Raw genomic sequence first — 21,518 nt, 5'->3', positions numbered from 1 at the left:
CGGATCAAAGATATAAAAATAATTAAAATTAAAACCCCGATAGGAATCGAGCTGAAAACCATTACATTTACTTTTTTTACAAAGTTTTATACGTTTTATACACTATATTCACTATATTAAATAAGTATGTAATATATTTTCGTACCTAACTGGCGGCAGAGTGTGTAATGGTTCTAGTCAATCCGCCTTATCGCTCCCCCGACTCTCGCTGGAGTGCATTCTCTGGTAGTTCGGTGGACCACGGCCGATTGTCGCAGTGCTGGGCGTCTGGACATCACGACTTCTTAATGGACCGTCCATCCTGTTGGGCAGGTTTGATTTGCCGCGAAGAAAACTGGAAGTTCATCATTGGTTTAGTATTTTTTTACACAAATATTACTGATAATAGAAATAAAACTGAAGAGTTCATTTTTGATAATCTCAGGAACTACTTGGTTCGAATTGAAAAAATCTTTTTGCGTCTTTAATTGAAGAGCACTCTAGAGTATGTTAGATTGCGTGCGTCATTTCGATGCGATCTAATGTATACTATATAATAGATATGGTGTGGAATTACAGTGGAATAGTAATTATTAAATATATCTTGATTTCTCTCCTAGAGGCCAGTTGCCGAGGGCACAAGCGTGTCACTCTATATGTAAGAGGTTGTGGGTTCCAATTCCACTCGAAGAAATGAAATATTTAAAATTTGAATTTCTTCGCTCTGGTGTTGAACTCCGCCACTCAACATGCAATGCCTTCAGAATTCGACGAAAAGTAGGTAGCGAGGGTGCAAGGTCTCTTTACACTAGGCTCCCTCTGCCTAACCTGCTACATGCGGGATACAGCATGAAGCTGAAAAAATATATCTTCTTAAAAGACAAAGAGCGACACTAAGTTTCGTCAGTCAACCTGCAGTTTTAAATTTGGATGGAAAATCGGTGCCTTGACAGGAACAAGCTTAAAGCTTCTATATAGCTTTTAGCGCGCGTTAAAATGAAGATATAAGAAAGTTAGTAGTAGTGTTAATCTGATACCTTTCAAGCTTTTCTACACAAGCATCTTGGTAATCGTGTATCCACCGTACGCCGTTGAAGTGACAAACTGCTCGCATATCCTCAGGCAGTTCTTCTGGTTCCGGCCATTCGAAATTGTCGATAATAGGTACAATGTTACATTGTGATTGCAACGCTGCTACTATTTCCTGGAAATAAAAAATAAATTTAAATTAAACTATTTATAGTCTTATATAAATTTTTTATAGGTGATCGAGTGCGTTAAGAAAAAAAAATTATAATTTATTTTGGTAATTTTAAAAATTATTTTCATAATTTAGATCAGACATTCTTGCCAACTCATAAAATACTTCAATTAACTATAGACTACTCATTAAATAGTTAAATTAACTATATCAAAATAAAATAGTCTATGGTATGACTAAAACCTCTTTAATCGCTAAAAGCTAACCGAAATAATAAATAATTAATATACGTCAAATGTACTTACCCGATGAACCCAATCTTTTTGCTCATTATCGTGCTTGCATCTTTCCAAGGCATTCGGCGTAAGGACTAGCAGGAAATGTTTGGCTTGTCGTATACTTCTAAGGAGATTGTTATCAAATTTGCCAGCTTCTAACCTCTCGACGTCAATGAAGACAGTGAAACCTCGAACTTGTAAATGGACTTTCAAGAGACTTGCCAGTTGTGAACCATTGGATCTCCGGTAACTCACAAATACGTCTAAATTTTTTTCCAAACTCTCATCGCCTTTACTCAGTAGATTACTTTCGTAAGCTGTAAGTTATTATTTTGTTATGAATGAAATCGATAATCTTTTTCGGTATGCTAATGAAATCTAAAAATCTATTTTTGTTATACTGTACAGTTAATGACTATGGATGTTTATATTTCTTTGATCATCCATGTTTATATAATAGAATATAATTTATAGCATATATTTTATACACGGATTATATAAGACTATAAACAACATTATGGCTTTAAGCTTTTGTAATAAGGAAGTTATGTTTTTACTCACCTCGTATAGCATTTAATATCCGTAACCGATGTATGCTGTTTACAATCCTACATTCAACTTCTAATTGTTCGTCACTCAACCCCCGAATAGATTCTTTGTCGACTCCAGCATTCAGCATTGAGTACGTGTAAATGGTGTACTCGGGACCTATGCCTTGTAAGAATTCGTTTAAACTGCCCGTATCTCTTGAACTGTAATCCGCCATCTTCTTTAGTTGTTGAAGTTCCCTTGTGAATCTGAAAATTATATAAATAAATTAGTGGAATTGTAAAAGAAATACCGGTATCTACTCATACAAGAACAAAGTAATATTTTTAACTAATTACCTCTTACGTTTGATTCCATTGTGTAAACCTATGTCCTCTTTGAGATTATCTTCCGTAATTTGTAATAATAAATCACCGTCTACCCTACTTTCGTAAAAGTTATTTGCATATTCGGAAAAACCTATTTGTTTAACCCATTCGCGTACGTCTTCAATTGACCAAAGTGGAACTTGTTGGGAAAGTTTGTGAGGTACTTCTTCCCCAATAAGTCTTAAAGCTTGTGCTGCATATTTTGAGGCTACAGCGTTTGGACAGCTCGCTACTTTTTTCAACGAATCTATTGCACCTATCTCCCTGAATATTTCCGTGTTGCCTTGTTGTTTTTTAATTCCCGCCTCCATACAAAAATGGAATGCAGCTAGATTCCTAGCTTCTTCCCTTTTTGAACTTAATACTGGTACTAGCCTTTGCAACCAGTTTTTACTCTGACCATGAGCATGCGCCAAATTAGAACGAGCGAACTCGGACGGGTTATGTGAAGTTACAAATGGTTCTACTAAGTCTAGTGTACCAGATTTCAATACTGCAGCTTCTATTTCCTTGTTAGCAACTAAAACTGCGATGGCTAAGCAAGCATAGTATTTGATATTATCATCATTGTGAAACGCAAGAGGAAACAACCACATTTGTACAGATCTTTTAACCATAGCTTCTTGGTTCTCAGCACCGCCATAAAGTGATAAGTTGGCGAGTGCTGTGGCGCAATGCCGAAGAGTTTCAACGTCATTTTTCCTGCATTCGAATAAAATAGCATCTAAACCTCCCAGCTTTATTACGTCGCTACAAGTGCCTTCGCTGTGTTTGAACAAGTGTTCTAAAATTCCAGTGCCTATTCTAGCGTGGTCTACAGAATTCGCGTGTTTTGTACATACACAAGCAACATTTACAACTTTTTCTAGTCCGTTTTCTACAACGTGTGCTCTATTTTCAGTTGTAAGACACTGTTCGAGTAATCTCGCTGATGAGAACTGTAAATCTGGATTATTTGATTCTAAGCAATTATCCATTAATATATCGAGACCACCGGAAGTCCGCAGTGTGTTGCACAAAGAGTAACCTAGTTCGTGTCCGTATGTAGGCACCGCCCATGCTCTCCTCAGCATCTCGTTTAATTTGTTGAAATGTCCACACGCGTTTCGCAAGTCAATTTGGTTATTTTTTATTGCTGTAATAAATGCGTTCATCCTGTAGGAATATTTTTGTATAGCTAAATCTACATCTTTCTGGTTTGATTTTGCATCTAATTTATCTAAATCTTCAAACGACAGGTTTGATAAATCTTCGTCGCCAGGTTTCACTGTTCCGTTTAGCAATTGGCTCATCTGAAACATCGAAATTTGATAGTATTAGTGTTTTTAATAATTCACACCTACGTCATATGGTACCTATTGTAGTTAGCAGGAGTATGCAAGATAATTCGGTGTAGATATTAACAAGCATATAAACATAACACAACACAACATAATATAACGTAATAATACCGGTATATATTTTATGCGTTTTTAACACTATAGAATAACAAATAATTCTGTATTTTTAACCACTGTTCAAAAATATTAACATATTTGCTTACCTGAGATGATAACAAAGTTGATTTTGTGAGATTTTTGCTTGAAATAGTCATATTTGAATGTGCCACACTGGTTTGCTCTTTATGACTAAACATTCCGCTTGACGTAACTGTTTGCCTGGCCTGTGACGAAGCCATAGCCTTCTTCTCCGCACTGAACGCTTCTGTTTGTAATCGTGAACTCGATGCAGACATATTATTAGCTTCTTGTGCCGTAACTTCTCCAGCTTGCAACGAACGTTTCTCCTAAAAACACATAAATTTTATTTTATAACAACGCAGGGCTTTCACACAGTTTAATATTTATAAACTATAAACACTATAAAAAATCTGGAAATTTCTTGCGTGACTCAAAACACTATTCTTATCTTTATTTCACTTTTGTTTATGCATTTTTAACACTGATACGTTGAGCAAATATTTGATAGTTACTGGTATAATGATACGTAAGTTTGGTCGCAGGCGTCTTTTCGAAGACATGGTTGCTGGAATTATAAATGAAATCCGGACGAAGTCGATATTCGCCCGTCTCGAGATGAAAACTACTTTTACATTCAAAATCACCGCACGTCATAGCTCCGTTTGTATGCTGAATCGTCTCTATTGGATATAGGCCAATCGCGCGGTACTCGTGGGTATTTGATGATAATTTTAAAGTTTGTGTACAGACGTCACGCTCTGTAAGGTCGATGAGTAAAATATGAAACTCTCACCGAAGGATACGGCGGCTTAGACGAAAAGCGCTTAAGGACGTTCCTGTGCACCGGCCACGGGGCCGAACCCCCTCCATTAGACATTCCGTGTCTAAATTTAAAGTGTATTTGCGCTCCCGAACGCGCATGCGCAATGCTTAACTTCCGCGTGTGCTCGCACGCACGGCGGTGGAACGTTGACTGACACGAGCTGCCGTGTCCGTAACCCGGACGATAAGCGGTCGAGATAAATGATCTCACCGCGCCCGGCGACCCACCACGCCGGAGCATCCTCGTCGTCCATGCCACTATGCGTGCAGCCATCTCACATTCAACATTGGTGCTGTGCTAATTGTTTTCGATCGTGTTATCAAGGCAAGGAGCCGAAATCGACTGAACGTTGCGGCGCGGTAGTGAGACGGCAGTACTGTATCGATCGGGTCGTCGCACTATGGGACGCTTTCTATAAAAGCGTGCCAAAAATGGTCGAAACAAAAGCCGTAATTTCAAAGTTCTGTTGATTGTTCTATATACTAGAATAGACTATCTTATCAATACAACAAGATTTTTATTTTTGATAGCAGTTTAAAGTATCCAAAATGACCTTCAAACAATACACTTCGGTATTTCCCTATTTGCCATACTGCATATAGCGATATTTAAGCGTTAGTTTCTTAATAAATTTCTATAGTAACTATATTTATGTTATACATTTTTATAAAGCTCATTGTTTCTTCTTTAAGAAAATATAATTAGTGTATAATAAAAACCTATATTTAAAAGATATCTTAAAATTTTTAGAAGTGTTATATTTTAAGATTTTCATATTTTCAATTGGAGTTTTCATTGTTGCCGCTGGCTGCCGCTGCCGAGAAAACTATATGTATGTATACAAGAACTATCCAAGAATTAGGCGAAAGAATAAAATTTTGCGCATATTTGCGCCATTTTGATTTAGAGCAAAAAAACCAAAATGTAGTAAAATGTCAATTTTTGATATTTCATGAATACTGCTTTTATTTTAAATTATTGGCGTCCTATTTAGTTCTTTTTTGTTCTATAAGTAGAAAAAAACTATTAGAATGTTTATTTTAACATGAAAAATAATAATATGTCTATTTTTGAAAGAGCATATTTGTTTTGAAATTGACATTTTTTGTGGTCATTCCAACCATGAACATGATAAAATTATCATTTTTTTATGTGAATAAACAATATTATGTGAATACAAAATAAAATATTTAATTAATTTGATGTAGTTTTGCACAAAACACTTTTCTGGACAAGTATAAAAAGACCAATTATAACTAGTTGCTTTCATTAGAGTAACCGGACTTTTCCGCATTGTTTCTAATACTGTTAACTTATTAAAAGATACATATATTTTGTGCAACATGAGTGAATTCGCTTGCAGTAGACGTAACTTATGCTTTTTTATAATTGAAGGGAGAAATACTTCTGAAATAGAAAACTTTTAAAAGGAGAACTTCAATTTATCGTCATCCGACGTACAAACTATAATGAACAACATTCAAAAAAATTTTTTATATAATTCTTCACACTATGTCATCAGGACTTGCCGTAAATGTCGAAAAATTAATACATAAGTGTATATTGATCGAATTGCGCAATTGTATGTTAACAAATGTAACAAGTATTACATGCCTCCTTCGGTGCATAAAATTCTTATACATGGAGCTCAAATTATACAGTACTATGCGATTCTTCCTATTGGGCAACTTTCTGAAGACGCTCAGGAAGCAAGAAATAAGGTTTACAAAAGTATCTAACGAACTTTTTGACGAAGCTAAAGAACTTCTGCAAATCACAGAATAAATTCCTTGTTTACGTCACTATTTTTATTAAAATTATTTTTATATTACATATGATACATCACTTTTTTGTTTAACAGCCTAGATTCAGTATACTTAAGTCACTTTTAATGATTTAAAAATAATAATAATTTTTAAACATCTTAATATGCTCTTATTTATGACAATTTCTAACTTTGAAATTTTTTTATTAAATAACCCTTGACTTTTATTACTATCTATTTTATGTCATTGATAGCAAATATATTGAAGTATATATATGCAAAATTTCAACACTTTGCGATGAAAACTGAATGAGTTACGGATTTTTGACACGAAGCGGGTCATTCCGTCCCACTGTGCGTCGGTCGAGGTCGCGTCCTTCGGCGCGCCTTTGTGGCGACTGCAGAACAGAATACCGTACCTATACGTAATGAGCCGTGTCGCGCCTGGAAACGCGCATAGTACAAAACGAAAGGTCCTTCGGTCGAGTAATAAGTAATTTATTTTAATGTTCGTTATCTACATACACGAAGCACCACATAATATGTATCAATACAATAAATAATACTCGTAAAATATAAAATATATTAATAATAAATCTTTACTGTTTATGATTATTCGTATTCATAATAATACTTACTATATAAACATTACACAATAATTTCGGTTGCCAATTAAAATAAGCTAAAAACTAACCTGATGATAGGCAGCATTTTGTTCAGCTGTTAAGCCCTCAGCTTGTAACAGCCTGTGTGATGCTCCGGCAGCGCTGCGCTCAGCATATTGCATGTCTCCATGCTGTAAGCGCCGCATCCTCGTGCTGTTTGCTTCGGATTTGGAAGCACTGTATCCATCAGTGACCACGCGCGTGGAACTTGCAGATGTCATTCGGGCCGCACTGTATTTTAACTCATTTGCTGTATTTGAACCCACAGCACCGGTATTACTGGCGAGTATGCATTGCTTGTCAGGCGGCGGTGTATCTGATTCGGGGAAAGTCACTAAAGGTCCATCTCCACCCAGATCACCCATATCACTCATGTCACCGATATCACCCATGTCGCTGAGATCCCTGATATCGGGAATGTGACGTTCTTTTATATCATCCTGGTCTACTATATTCTCCATCGAGCTTCTTAATCTGTAACGTCGATTGTAAAGATCAAAGATTTGTCTTAAAATAATAATTTGTGGAAATGGAATATTCTACAACAAATTATTTAATTTCATTCCGCGAAACGGGACCGATGCTATTGTTTGTCGGCATTAAACTACATACAAACAGGGGGCGGAAAACAGCGAGTGGGACTTGGCTACGATCCAAGGACGCTCAGGTGGGCTAGAAACGGTGTTATCTTAACACCCATTAACAACACAATGTGAAATAATGTTATTACATAATGAATACATCCAAAAATAATGAACATTATGAATCACCTTTGTCCAAAATTCAAGGCGGCAGAATTGCTGAGGGTTTTCATTTCGGAAATAGAACTTTTAAGTTCGGTAAGGTCAGACTTCATGGAGCTTGCGCGCTGTGATGAGCTTTGGACTCTCTGGCTCGTGACGGCACTGCTGGATGTTGTGCTGGACACCATCTGTAATAATTTTTATTTTTTAATATAATATAAAATGCTAAATTATATTAAAAATAAAGTATCAACGATATTTAAATTACTTTTGTTGGAAGTGATTGTTATTAGTTATAATTATAGAGTTATTAGATTATTTAATAGTAATTAAATATGAAAACAGCCGTAGTGATAATCCACTTCATGCACAGTCGTTATCTAGACAGGGACTGTTGAGTTCAGTGCCAATGCTACAGAAGTTCGTGCGTGTTGGCGTCACACATTTTGGCGCACTTGCTCGTGAATTATATACTCTGTGCTCGTCTCAAAATAGAAATACGAAAATGGCATTTTATTTTTAGTTGTGTATTATTTCATAATTTGTGATGTCATGTGTGAAATAATTATGATTCATTTTGTTTTACGTATTTTTGGATATTAAATCGCCAGTAAGGTGTATTGAATAATGATTTAATCAAATTGAAGCCAAGAAACAAAAAAATTGGTCAAGTGCTAGTCGGACTCGCCTACCGAGGGTTCCGCATAACAATTTCAGGATTGTATATCTACGGTGAGTACGAGTACTTCTAATAAAAATTGCCAAACTTTTTTTTTTTGCATTTTTCGAGTTTTTTTCCTTTATTTGTACTGCAAGTTCTTGCTTCTTGTCAAATTTATATCTTTCAGATTATGATTACGCGGCGAATTTCATACAAAATGCAGACAATAATACATAAACGACGAACGAATAAAAGCTTAACTTTTTCTGTGATCTGTTTCAATGAACCGTGGATCTGAACATTTAATATTAATTGATAGATTGATATCTCCACGTGATCTCGAGATAAGTTATCTTAACAAAGCGATCCTATAAGGGTTCCTTTTTTTTGAGGAACAGAACCCTAAAAAATAAAGCGTCTGTTGTAATTTTGGCAGGAGGCGTCGTGATTGAGAAGCAATACGAATGATTCAACGTGTGTGGGTGTGATGCAGCAAAAAGCCTTGAACCTCCTAGCCAACTAGCGTGCAGAGGTGGCAGCAGCCGATACGACCGACATAACATAATACCGGTTGTATGTATTTGTATTATGTAAATAAAACGTATATTAGATATGAGTGAGACTATATGTGTATGTGTACATATATATATGTGGTAGAAATAGGCAGTAAATATCTATAGTTCTATCTAAATCTAAACATATAATAAGAATGTAAAAATGACGCGTCTGTACATTAAATATATTTACAAAATTATAATTGAGGGGGTTTAGGAACAGTAATAGAGCCCAAATCCACAAAAAAAATTGTCTGTTTGTCTGTCTGTTTCTACGCGCTAATCTCCGAAATCACTGGACGGATTTGAATGAAACTTTTTTGGTTGTATAGCCATTATTTTTAGGCAACATTTAGGCTATATTTTATTTTGAAAATCTGGATACCTGATGTGGGACCTTAAGCCTGTCTAAACGATAAGAGATATAAATATAGCGTCTTAGTAAAAGTTGATCAACATAAGCGGGCAAAGCCGCGGGCGGGCCGCTAGTAATTAAATAAACAAAACAAAGAAGAATCAAAATAATTTACGGTTGTATATTATAATGGACCAAAAACATTGAGCTTCCACGTAGAGGTAATTGAATTACAGGTATCGTGGTATACTCGTAAAACCGCAAAATAAATACGTAATTAAAATAATGACAGACGTAATTGTAGTCATTCTTGGAGATTACAAGAGTTACGAAGATAATTTATATGAAGGTAGTTAATTGGAAGTCGCTGAGTCCAACGCTGCAATACGCACGTGACACTCGTGACCAAGAAAAATTATGGTTTTCAGATTAATATTGTATTTTTCTATTCATTGACTCAGTTGTAAAAAGCTAAGGAATTTTGAATATTTGTTTTGTTATAATATTTCAAATGTTATTTTAAAAAAATATTTATAATACGATTTCCAGACAGTAGACATCGGTTTTAGATTATTTTTTATTATAGTAAATGTAATGGTAACGAAAATTATTTGTAACGCTGTAAACATTCAAAATTCTTCAGTTCCAGTTATATTATTGTAATAGAAATTTACAAGAATTAATAAATTTTTTAAAGCGTCACAGATTGTGGGTTCGATTCCCACTCGAGAAAATGAAATATTTAATATTTTCATATCCTTGCTTTGGTAGCGAAGCAAAGCGCGGCGTTAAGTTTCGCCACTCAATAGGCAATGCCTCCAGAATTCGTCGGAAAGTGAAACAATCACAAAATGTGATAAAATAGAGCAAGGTTTACACCTTGGAACTTAACCCTTGAATAGAACAAGGGTTAAGTTCCACCTTGCTCTATATTTTATTTAAATGTAATTTTACCTTCAAATTCTTGAAATTACTTAAAAATTTTCAAATTTTCGTTAGTTTCGTTTCTCTACTTTAAAACTTTTTGGAACACAATTATATAAAATTATTTGAATTCCTTTTTTATTTTATTTTTGCTTAAACCGTTTTCATAGTTTCCGATATCCATATATGGAAGACAGCCAAATTGACGTAGGAGGGTTACGACAGTTAAATTATTTGGTTAATATATTTACGTTTTATGTTGCTTACAATATTTTAGCTAAGCATTACTTTTGACATGGTTTTCTAATATTTAAAATATATACTTTCGAAAATGGACATGCACAATGGACACTTTATATAATTTTCCTACTATCAAAATTTATATAAAAGTAATATTCATGTAATCCAATGTACTTGTGCCTGTTTGTTGTGATTTCATTCATATTCGAGCAAATAACAAATTTTCGTCTATCCGCTATGGCTAAACTAAGTAATTGGTATCCGTAAACTAATACATAATATTGGTAAAATGGGAGAAAATTAATTAAAAAAAAAACAAGATACTTTAAATTTAATTTTCATTATTTCAAAATAAAAGGTTACTAAAGAATTAACAGTGTTCACGTCCTAGCGACTATCGTACGCCTTGTCGCCGCGCTTTTTAGGTTTTGTGGCATGTTGCCAACACAGACAACGAGTATGCGCACGCGCAGGGATAATTACTACTAGATTTATCGTAAACAGAATTTACGTTCGATATTTATACTTCAGTTAACCGGTAACAATCGGCTTTTTGTTTCTTGGATTTGTTTATCGGCTTGGCCGTGCATAATTATTTATCAACGTCATAAAAGACTTTCTCTGAGAGCCTTATCAGTTTCATGCTAGCACGCTAATTGCCGAACAAAGACGGGTAAAAACCTCAAGTTTCCAAATAATTCCATTGACCTCTGTATTCATTATTCCAAGTACTTCTAACAATAGTTGTGCCAGTCGCATGTCTTGTTCGGTGCGCGGCATTCATTTGTTTTATATTATTTATTTTTCTCGTAACTCGCGCCTGTCGAATTCAAAATAAACCGGCAATTTTATGAACCGGCCGAGGCCGACGCCGAAATAACCCAAATCTAATTTTAAATACAAACTAACATGAGTTTCTGTACTATTATTCGACTGAAGGGTCAAAGTTTATTTTTCATGTTGGTAACATTACAATATTTGATTAATTAGTGTTATTAATAATAAATTGTAATATAGAACAAAATGGCAATAGTAAAATAACTATCAGGTATAAAATAACATTGTTTGTTGGACTCTAATGATTCTATTGCTAAACGACTCAGGTTTGCCTTGATCTTTCAAATCCTAAATCATTTACACTGGATAAACAGGCTTACTTCATGCAAGATTTTACGCGTGTCAAAATTGATCGAAAACTTCGTCATAAATTATTACATGCTTATACTTGATTGTTTAAGTGCTTCGAGTACCTATTCTTAAAGATAATGCTAGGTATGTTATTTTATTATATATTTTAAAATCTCAAAGAGGTTTCAGTTTTCTCTCTACTATAGAATATAACGTTTAAAAGATATTTCTACTATTTATTTGAATTACGTAAAATACAATATCATTATAAATAAGTGGGTTTTTGCATTACAAAAATATGTATCTATATTATTAGTTTAAACTTTTTACATAGACATTTAATATAGGTGAACATAACTTAAGCTATAATTCGAAGTGGAGTTAAGGTAAATAAAATATTACTGGATTCTAAATATTATTAAAAAAATATTGGACCCAATAGATTTTTTTATAAAAAAAAGAACTCTACATATCATAATTCAGGAAGTGTGAAACAGTAAATTAAAAATTTTTTAGATAAATTATTCTTATTTGTGTAATTATGGGAGTACATAAATACAATTATTTTCAATACAAATAATCTAAGCAAAAAAGTATTGCATTAAAAAAAGAGTTACCTGTTGTTTTAACGAGCTTGTGACTTGAGTGTTAAGGGTCTGGTTTTGCCGGGCGAGACTGTTCTTCTTTAGGTTCTCCATAACGGAGGCCAGATCTTTGGCACTGCCGTTGGCTTTTAAACTGCTGTTGCCATCCAAAGAAAATTCTGGTATCTGGAACAATATAACAAAAGTTGAATATATGATGCTAATATAACATTTCAATAATATTACTTCTCGTCTCTATACGGGCTGTATCATTTTTAGTTAAAACTGTGGTTTCATTAAAAGTGGTGCATCCTGTATAAATAGCCCTTAATTCTAAGGTCGCTCTTAAGCTGTATTCATTCACAAATTATAATCTGCGAATGAAAACGGCATCTCAAGATCTCAGACCTAAGATCGGTTTATAAATACGGACCCATGGTTTGATAAGGAATAACATAATCATATTATACGTTCCTTTATAGGTTTTTCTATACTGACCACATAAATTAACTTTCTTATTCTTTGCATATTAAATGCATTATAAAAATATAAGAAATTCAAGTCGTTATTTGTTAATAATTGAAAAGATAACATTGACATGTTATGTTAATGTTAATAATTGAATATATAATATTGACATTATTTTGTATGATAAGAAAATACGTATAGAAAATGTATTTTTAGCAATTTTTGTTTCTGTTTAGTTCGCGACCAATAAAGTATAAACAAACAGAAAAATATGTTACAAATTTATATATTTATATATATATATATACACGATGTAATTAATCTTTAATATTTGTGATAGCTTATCATGTCGATAAATTTTTTGACCCGCCCCTTTCATATAGGCGCGTTCTACATATAAATAGAGATTAAAGATTAGTGTCAAATAAATAGCTATGACATAAGGAAGTATTGCAAAACATTAAGTAAAAATTGAATGGATATTATCGCTGCGATGATTGTGTTATTATTTCCGCTGTGATTAGAAAATGGTTGAAATGTCAAAAAAAATAAGTAAAATGGAGGCGCGGGCGTTGAGTTCTGCCACTAAACATGCAATTCCTCCAGAATTTGGCAGAACATGGGGAACAGAGTATCTTAACACTAGGTTCTCTCTGCCTACCCTGCTGTACAGCGTGAAGCTGCTTTAAAGTGGACAACGGTGTGATTTCGAATTAAGTTCTCTTTGCATTTCTAATAATTCAAGATTTAAAAAATATATTAAATAGAAAGTCAACGATGCTACGAATGTAAATCATATACAATAGATATAACCTTTATTTGTAGTACAAATGCGGACTGAATTACTTTTCTGGGAACCTGTTCAGTATTCAGCGCAAGGACAATCTGCAGCACTTAGTGGACCGTTGAATAGGGTCAAAGGAACCATTCGTGTAATATATTATCTATGCGTGAGTCATCGGAGTCTCCAACTATTGTCATCACAAATACGGTCCACGTGTCAGATTTGCAATTCGCATACTGATGCTGCCCACGGATTCTGGCTTTACTGGCTTCGTGCACTCTGTACACTTCGAACAATAGCCCTTAATCAATAACTTAACAAAAGCTTGCAAAATTAATTTGGAATATGCTATTATCAATCAAAATCACAAGTAACAGACGATTCTTCATGTTTCGAAACGAGACTTGATGAATGTGGACACGCAGCGGGATAATTGCATAATCTTATTGTATGTAATTCTAGCATCGTCGGGAAGTCTATTTTTTAATTATTTATTTACATCAAAATTCTTTAAATATAATTATTAGAGAAATCTTGTTTTTTAGCTCTCCTATTTATCCCTACGGGGAGGCCAGAGAGGACGGGCTCCTCTTTAGTCTCTCTTCATACATGTTAGAAAAACTTACTTATTATGGCAACACATCAGCATATGCTTTCTAAGCTTCTATCATCTTCCGCATTATATTCTTAAAAAAAATAGTAAATAGATAACAGTATGCTTTCTCTCTGCCTAACTTATATCATGCATGGAATGTGTAAAGATTAAAAAAAATATAGGTAAGATAATGCAATAATATATTAAATGGCTTATGACAAGACGGTGATTGCATTACGGAGAATCCGTGAAGATGCGAATGACGCGGCCTGACGTGATACAAATGATGTCATAGAAGTGCGGACCATTATTGTAGCGTCATTGCCACACGAAAATACTCATTATCTACACATAATTTTAAATTAAACATGATTATTTTCGGCATTTACAATTTTTTTTTATATTCTAGAAAAAAATACAAAAAGAAAAAAAATTGAAACGTAAACAGGAAAAAAGTAAATAAATCAAACGAGTTCGATGTGTATGTAAATATGAGTGCTCATTCGATAAATGACAGACAAGATGTAATGTATAGGAAATAGGCAAATAAAAAATAATTTAAACAAGAATTAATTATTAAGCTAATTATCAAACGCTATAAAAAAAACTTGACAATTAAAATTAACTCTATTTTGAAATTGTAATAATTTATTATTATCATGATAAGAATAAATAATTTATTGTTATTTTATAAAGTTCCATGAAATTCGAAGTTTTACAAAGATAAATATTTAAATTTTATTTGCAAAATGCAATTAACAATTAGATATAATACATCGACATATTACATTGGCCGAGCGACGTAGCGTGATAAGATCTAGCGAGCACAGCGCGTATCGCATACCACTGTAAGATTACATAATGATTTCATTGATAACTCCACAGCACCCTGACTCAAGAATGACTAATACTCGTCGATAAAAAAATACAGATCTTCAACATAACAGGTCAATTGTAGCGCGGCCATGACTCATTTTCCTCGAAGTGTCGTCACGTTTCCAGAGATTCCATTACGAGGGTTACGTGGATAAGCGTCACGCTAGGTCGTTTGTGATGTAACAGCTTCAAAAGAATTGAATTACAACAATCTATTAATCCAATTGACATTTCGACACGCTGATGCCGGTCACATTTGAAGCCACGTGCTGCGGACGCAAATAGCGGACCATAAGAAATGATAAATTATGCAAGTTCTTTCATTTGTCATTTTTTATGTTGAGATTATTATTAGATAAATTTATTTGCGAGGTGTGTTTTTTTATTACAAGAGACTAGCTACTGTTTTTTTTTACATTAGAAACAAATATAGCTAATGTATCCAGGTTTATAATTTTACAATTTTAAGATATTAACATTAATGTATATTCTGATGCCTGAGCCTATGTTATTCTAATGTATAAACCATATACCATATTATTATAAAGTTTCATCTAAATCTGTTTAGTAGGTTTTGTGTGAAAGTAGAACAAACATACATCGTCACAAGCTTTCTAAATCATATTAATAGGATAATTTAGAATATCTATCATATGTCAATCACGGTACGATTGTATTTTAATTGCAAATCATTAAATAGACATTTGCTGAAAATCAAATCTCGAAAATAAAAACAAAGATTTTAGTTTATTATTTCATATACATACTCGTATATTTTTACTTACAACAACTCACATTTATTTTTTTCTATAAATTTAGAATTAAATATAAAATAACCCTAACTACTTACTTCAAAACTATTAAGCTCATTGAAAAGTTCATATCGCTCTAGTGGATTTTTATATCCGACTATAAATACAGGAAACACTCCACCCGATAATATTTGTTTCACAGATAAGCTTTGATTACTTTTCTAAATATAAACAATAAATGCGTTCTTGATACGTGTTTAGATAAGAAAATTAGTAAGTGGATTATTTAGAAACACTTGCATTCGTTGAGGACTTAGGAATTTCTGTAATGATAATAATAAATACAATATATAAAAAGTAGAAACGAGTGTCGAATACAAATAAATCAATAGATATTCCCTTTATGTAACAGGATTTATTTCTTGGCAGAGCTTTCACAGCTACGGACAATTTCTTTGAAGTATTAAGTTAGAACTTGAACTTAGTAACTTTAGATATTAGACTTAAATTTGAACGACACTTTAGAGTCAAATATTGATGGTATTCTACGTGAGTGCAGGATGCACCGTGCAGCTGCGTGCACGTCGAGGAACATTGTTGATGAAGGTCAGTTTTGCATGCAATAGATAAAAGCGTGATGAGCGCTGAACCGTTATATAATATTTAAGTGAAACATCACGTGCAATAACAATCATTTAATACGCAAACCAAGTTATCCAATTAATTGGAAAAGACCAGAAAGCTAGTATTTATTGAATTTTAAAAGAGTAATAAATAACCAAATATGCCGACAAAACCGGTGCTCTTAATGTTATAGTTTATTGATCTATAATTTTTTTGTTCAACGATCGGAAGAACTAACAGGTCCTTTGGTTTAGCATACATTTACATATTTATGTTTAACTCTTGAATATGTATGTAATGCATAAAGTAATATTGACATATGGACATATGTACATTATTATTAGATCAAAAACAATAAGATCTTTTAGTTCTAAAAAGCTTCCTGCTACCGAATACTTTTGATCTTTTCAATAACTATTGCAATTTTCTGGCTTTTTTGAAAAAAAATGGAATCGTTTCCTTTAAATTTTGAAAACTTCAATTTTAAAGTTTCCACGATTTATATTTATTTTATTAATAAACATTTTAAATTAATAATTAACAATATCGACTATTTACAATAGTAACAATTTTAATGATTAAATATGGTTTTCATTCATTATACACATTACATTTTATCGTAATCTGCATGCACTAATTGCAATGTATAAATAATATTTCTCCTAACTTAATCAGCTTACTGGTGGAGGAATTTTAATGGAACGTTCTGATGAGTATCAGAATATTGGAGATGGCTAAATATGTCAACTGCAGTGTGTAATGCAACTAGGATATGCAGTATGCATCCACGTCGCACAATGGTGCTAGTTTTAGAAGTATTCGAAGCGAATAATGGTTTTACCTTGTGGTGCCAACAATTAGATCTTAAGACTGGATGAAATCTCCCATCATATAGGGAAGAATTCACATCATTTAGAAGATTTCTTAAAGCGTTTTTGTTTTCTATCGAGAGCACTGTCAATCACTTATTGCCATTACAAACGAGTTGCTTCACGTAGTGTCTATACCGTAGAAACCGATACACGTGCCGGCCTGACGGCGGTTGCGGCGTGACTGTCGTTCCACTGCCAGCCGGCCGGCCGATCGCAAACTTTAACCAACGACCACAATAGCTAATTAGAATGGCGAGCACAGCGGGGAGAGGGCCGAGGGGGACTCCACCCACGGAACTCCGCATCCGCCTCATGGGCTCCGATGAGACCCCGATATCATCAATACATCCTTCTGAAGCTGACAACGTCAATATTGACTACAGTAACTCACGTGTGTTCTGATTTTGCCGCCCTGCCAAATGTCACATTCTCGTGTTCAGTAAACTGTCATGTCGCGTGTGTTCATAAAAATTTATTTTACATGTTTGTTGTCTTTGGTATATTAAATATGTATTTTGCATTTAAATAATATTTGTTAACTATAATTTTACTATTTACTATTTAGAAAAAGGTTGCAAGGACAACTGTTTTCTGACGGTTGCCCGATTCAATTTTTCATATTTTAACTTGAAATCAGTTTAGTTCTTTAATTATGGTATTTCGAATGTGCCAGTTGAGCACAGAATCGTTTCGTCAATGTCTCGATCTATGGACAACAGACAAAGGAGTTTATACGGTAAAAGAAGAGATAAAGGGGCTTAATAGGAAAATGCATGTTTAAAAGAGGTCCAGTACACCTATCGCCTAATAACAAAATAATAAATATATACAAAATATAAACATATAGGGTTACTAATATATTATAATATTTTACAAAGACGTTAGTTTATAACAACTTAAAATCTTTATGAACTTTCAGATAATCGTTCACTAAATGTAGCCGGAGTGAAGGGAGAGTTTATAATTCTGATACTGAGATGAGTCAAAGACCTTTCAATGTCAGCGACGTACGTATCTCGACGTACGACAAAATATCGACGCGAATAATAATTAACTAAATATTTACTGTATTTATATTCTGTAGTGATAAGGTAAAAATGTTTTTTTTAATTTATGTAAAACTTAAATACATTACATAAGTCGTAAAATGCTGTAAGTAAGTACTTCATATAGATTGATACAGATTAAATAAAAATTGTTTAATTTTTTTTTAATGATACTAACACAGGATTCTTTTTATTAAATTAGACTACAGATAATTATATATATAAACATCCTAAAATTAGACTTATCGCTTTTAATTAAACAAAGCTTTGCACTATCATATACATTAATGTAGCTAACGTTGTAATTTAAAAAATAAATGTTTATTTGTGTATTTTATGATAATTATTAAAAAACACAATTTTCACTTTACGTTTTTACTTACTTCTTAATTACGTTTTTACAATTAGACAGCGTTGAATTTACAAGCAATAAATTTCCCCGCGATGCTCGTTGGCCTCAATTTATTTTTTGCAGATATGGCACATTTTACAACTTTGATTTTTTATCTTTCTCTTTTTTCTTTTATTTTCGACTCATGTGCTAGTAAGCATAATAATAAGTAGACCACAAAATAAAAAAATAAATTATAAAATTTTACAGCGAGCGCTTTTGGTAATCCCACAACCATGGCGTTCAATCATACTCATCCCAACTGATCAAAACCTAGCTCTCTTTTTAAATTTTATATTTATTACGTATTTTATATATAATCTCGCATATAGCAGGATAAACAGAAGGAATTTAGTGTTAAGTTCCACGTTCTCCACTTATCACCTAATTCTGATAGTAATTAGTATATAGTTTGTTTTACTATTACAGAATTCAGTGAATCACATTCTAATAGGTGACATAAATAACTTGTATTTATTAGTTTATATGCATATTAGTGTACAGTTGCATATTAATTTTTTATTGCATGAAGTGAGTAAGACTATTATTCATGGTGTGATATACTATAAAAATTAAATATTAGTAATATGATTATGTCTACTATCTTTACATATAATATTTAATATATTATTTTATGAGTCAATTTTTTATGCATATGCATATGCATTTATCTGGGTAGGCAGAGGTAGCCTAGTGTTAAAACACTCCGCTCCTCACTTTCTATTAAAATCTAGACACTTTGCGTATTGAGAGGCCGAACTCAACGCCACACTGCCTTGATACCAAAGCAAGAAAATGAAAATAGTCAATATTTCATTTTCTCGAGTGGAGAAAGAAAAAGAGAGTAAAATTTAAAAGTAATCCTAAGACAACATATATCATTACAGATGTTTAAATAACACAATAAATATGATTTGATGTTATTTTAGATTCACTATGAAACCTTGTATTGCAAGGTAAATTTATGTAAAACTTGTATTGATGAACATGGCTTGACGCCCACTCTTTATAGTGCATATATGGGTAATGTACGTATCTAACTTAGTACATTCTGAGCATTCCTAGGATATCTATATATTTCATAAATCATTATATCAACATTTAGATCTAGTTCAACCATGTTTTTGATTTGTCCAATCTAAGTAAATACAATTTAGACTAAAAAGAATTGTGACTACTTCTGAAAAACTATATCATAGTTTAAATTGTATTTGGTCATGTACTGGAGAATAGTTTTGTTGATATATATTTTTAAACTTAAGAAAGACAGCGTGACTGCGTAGCCATCTACTGGTCTACAGCTAACTTTAGAACGGCCACAACTTGTTGACCGTATTGTACAAACAGTTAGAAGACATTTGTTTACATTCCCTATTACATTTTAAAACATTTAATTTTTTTTTTTAAGATTATCCATACTGTGGTTATTTAATCATTATTCATTGTTTCATTATTATTTTATTAACTAATGTACTAGCAGATGCTCTTGTTTTACACATTTTATTATGAAAATATTAATTTGGTAGAAAAATATTTATTTAAATACAGTTTTTATCTATGTATATTACGCTCACGATTGATTGGAGTGTATATTGAAATAATTGCACTATCGCTTTATCTGTTTATTAAATACTTCAATACGTCATTTATCATTATCATATTGAAATAAGTTATGCGAAGTGAAGTTTTCTCTTTCTACCGATAACACCATGATATTGGCGAAGTGATTTGTAATGACTGTGTGATAATTAAAATTCCGATACTAAAATTGTGTAAACATTACTTACAATACTAAATAACACTAATATTATAATTATAATATTTTTTACACTATTTCTGTAAATAAAAAAAAATAGAATAATAAAAGATACGTTTCAATTTTTTCTAAAATCCAAAATTTTCATTCGTGTTCTTTTGATACATATATTGATACTAGGTATGTTATCTAAATATACTCAAAAAAAATTGCAACTTTATAGATATTCTCCACGGATGAAGAACGGAATGTCTTAACACTATATTCCCTCTGCCTATTCTACTGGTTGCGGGATACAGGGTAATTTAATTTATTAACTTATAAATGTAGGTAAGACATTAAGGAAAGTAAGGTGAGCATATTACTAAAAGAACACTGAGTCACCTTCTGTAACGTAACCTATGATTCTCAGACTTCCACTCGCATGACTAAGCTGAATGAGTCCATTCATGAAGTTCAGCGGTCACCAATGTTTACAAGCATCGTTTTATGACTATCAAAAGTTGTGTCATCATTGATAACGATTACGTCTGTATTTGTTATATATATATATATAAAATAGATAAAAGATAGATATATATTTCTATTTTATCTGTGATAAGGAGGAAACGTGCATGTATAGGCACTTTGTAAGATAAGTTTCAGGAACTAGGCTGATGTAATAATTGAATATGTTCAAGTGGTCTTCCGTTGATTTTACGATTGTAGATATATTGCAATGGAATTTTCCTTCACGCTTAGTTGTTTTCTTATATTTATTATTATTTAAAGTAGCTATTTTTTTTTTCTTGTTTTATCTGCTTATACTGTAAATGTTATAAACAATCTATATATAGGACTATAAAATAATGATATTTTGCAGTCATCCCCGTCTGCTTTATAAAAAGATAAAATCTATTTAAACCCTAAAATATTTTTACATAAAATTTTTTATTTATTAACCAAATCGGTAAAAAGTAGAGTTCATAGATTCTCAAATCGCAAAACCCCATATTAAGCGAGCAATTTAAAGTTGTCGTTTATAGACTATGTTTATTGTAAAATTAAAAAAAAAATAGTAGTTACTATAAAAAAATC

At 32.6% G+C, this 21,518-nt stretch overlaps 1 protein-coding gene across 7 annotated transcripts in view; it reads right to left on the bottom strand.

Moving 5' to 3' along the window:
* The window catches only part of Sarm (sterile alpha and armadillo motif), a 66,269-nt gene that overhangs the window by 1,377 nt on the left and 43,374 nt on the right, over positions 1-21,518 (bottom strand). For all 7 annotated transcript variants that reach the window (XM_085204281.1, XM_085204282.1, XM_085204283.1 and 4 more), the window contains 9 exons: positions 12,311-12,463; positions 7,859-8,019; positions 7,118-7,562; positions 3,919-4,161; positions 2,346-3,667; positions 2,020-2,255; positions 1,486-1,775; positions 1,017-1,183; positions 146-334 (listed from right to left, as the gene is read on the bottom strand). In XM_085204281.1, coding sequence (XP_085060407.1) covers positions 178-334; positions 1,017-1,183; positions 1,486-1,775; positions 2,020-2,255; positions 2,346-3,667; positions 3,919-4,161; positions 7,118-7,562; positions 7,859-8,019; positions 12,311-12,463 — 3,174 coding nt within the window. In that variant the 3' untranslated portion in view covers positions 146-177. The remainder of the gene's footprint in view (positions 1-145; positions 335-1,016; positions 1,184-1,485; positions 1,776-2,019; positions 2,256-2,345; positions 3,668-3,918; positions 4,162-7,117; positions 7,563-7,858; positions 8,020-12,310; positions 12,464-21,518) is intronic.

The sequence above is a fragment of the Heliconius melpomene genome, chromosome 20, assembly GCF_056956725.1.
Source record: "Heliconius melpomene rosina isolate 202511_hmr_F chromosome 20, ASM5695672v1, whole genome shotgun sequence".
In the NCBI taxonomy this organism is placed as follows: domain Eukaryota; kingdom Metazoa; phylum Arthropoda; class Insecta; order Lepidoptera; family Nymphalidae; genus Heliconius; species Heliconius melpomene.
Note: the sequence above shows the minus strand (reverse complement) of the source record. Positions and strands in the feature narration are given on the sequence as shown.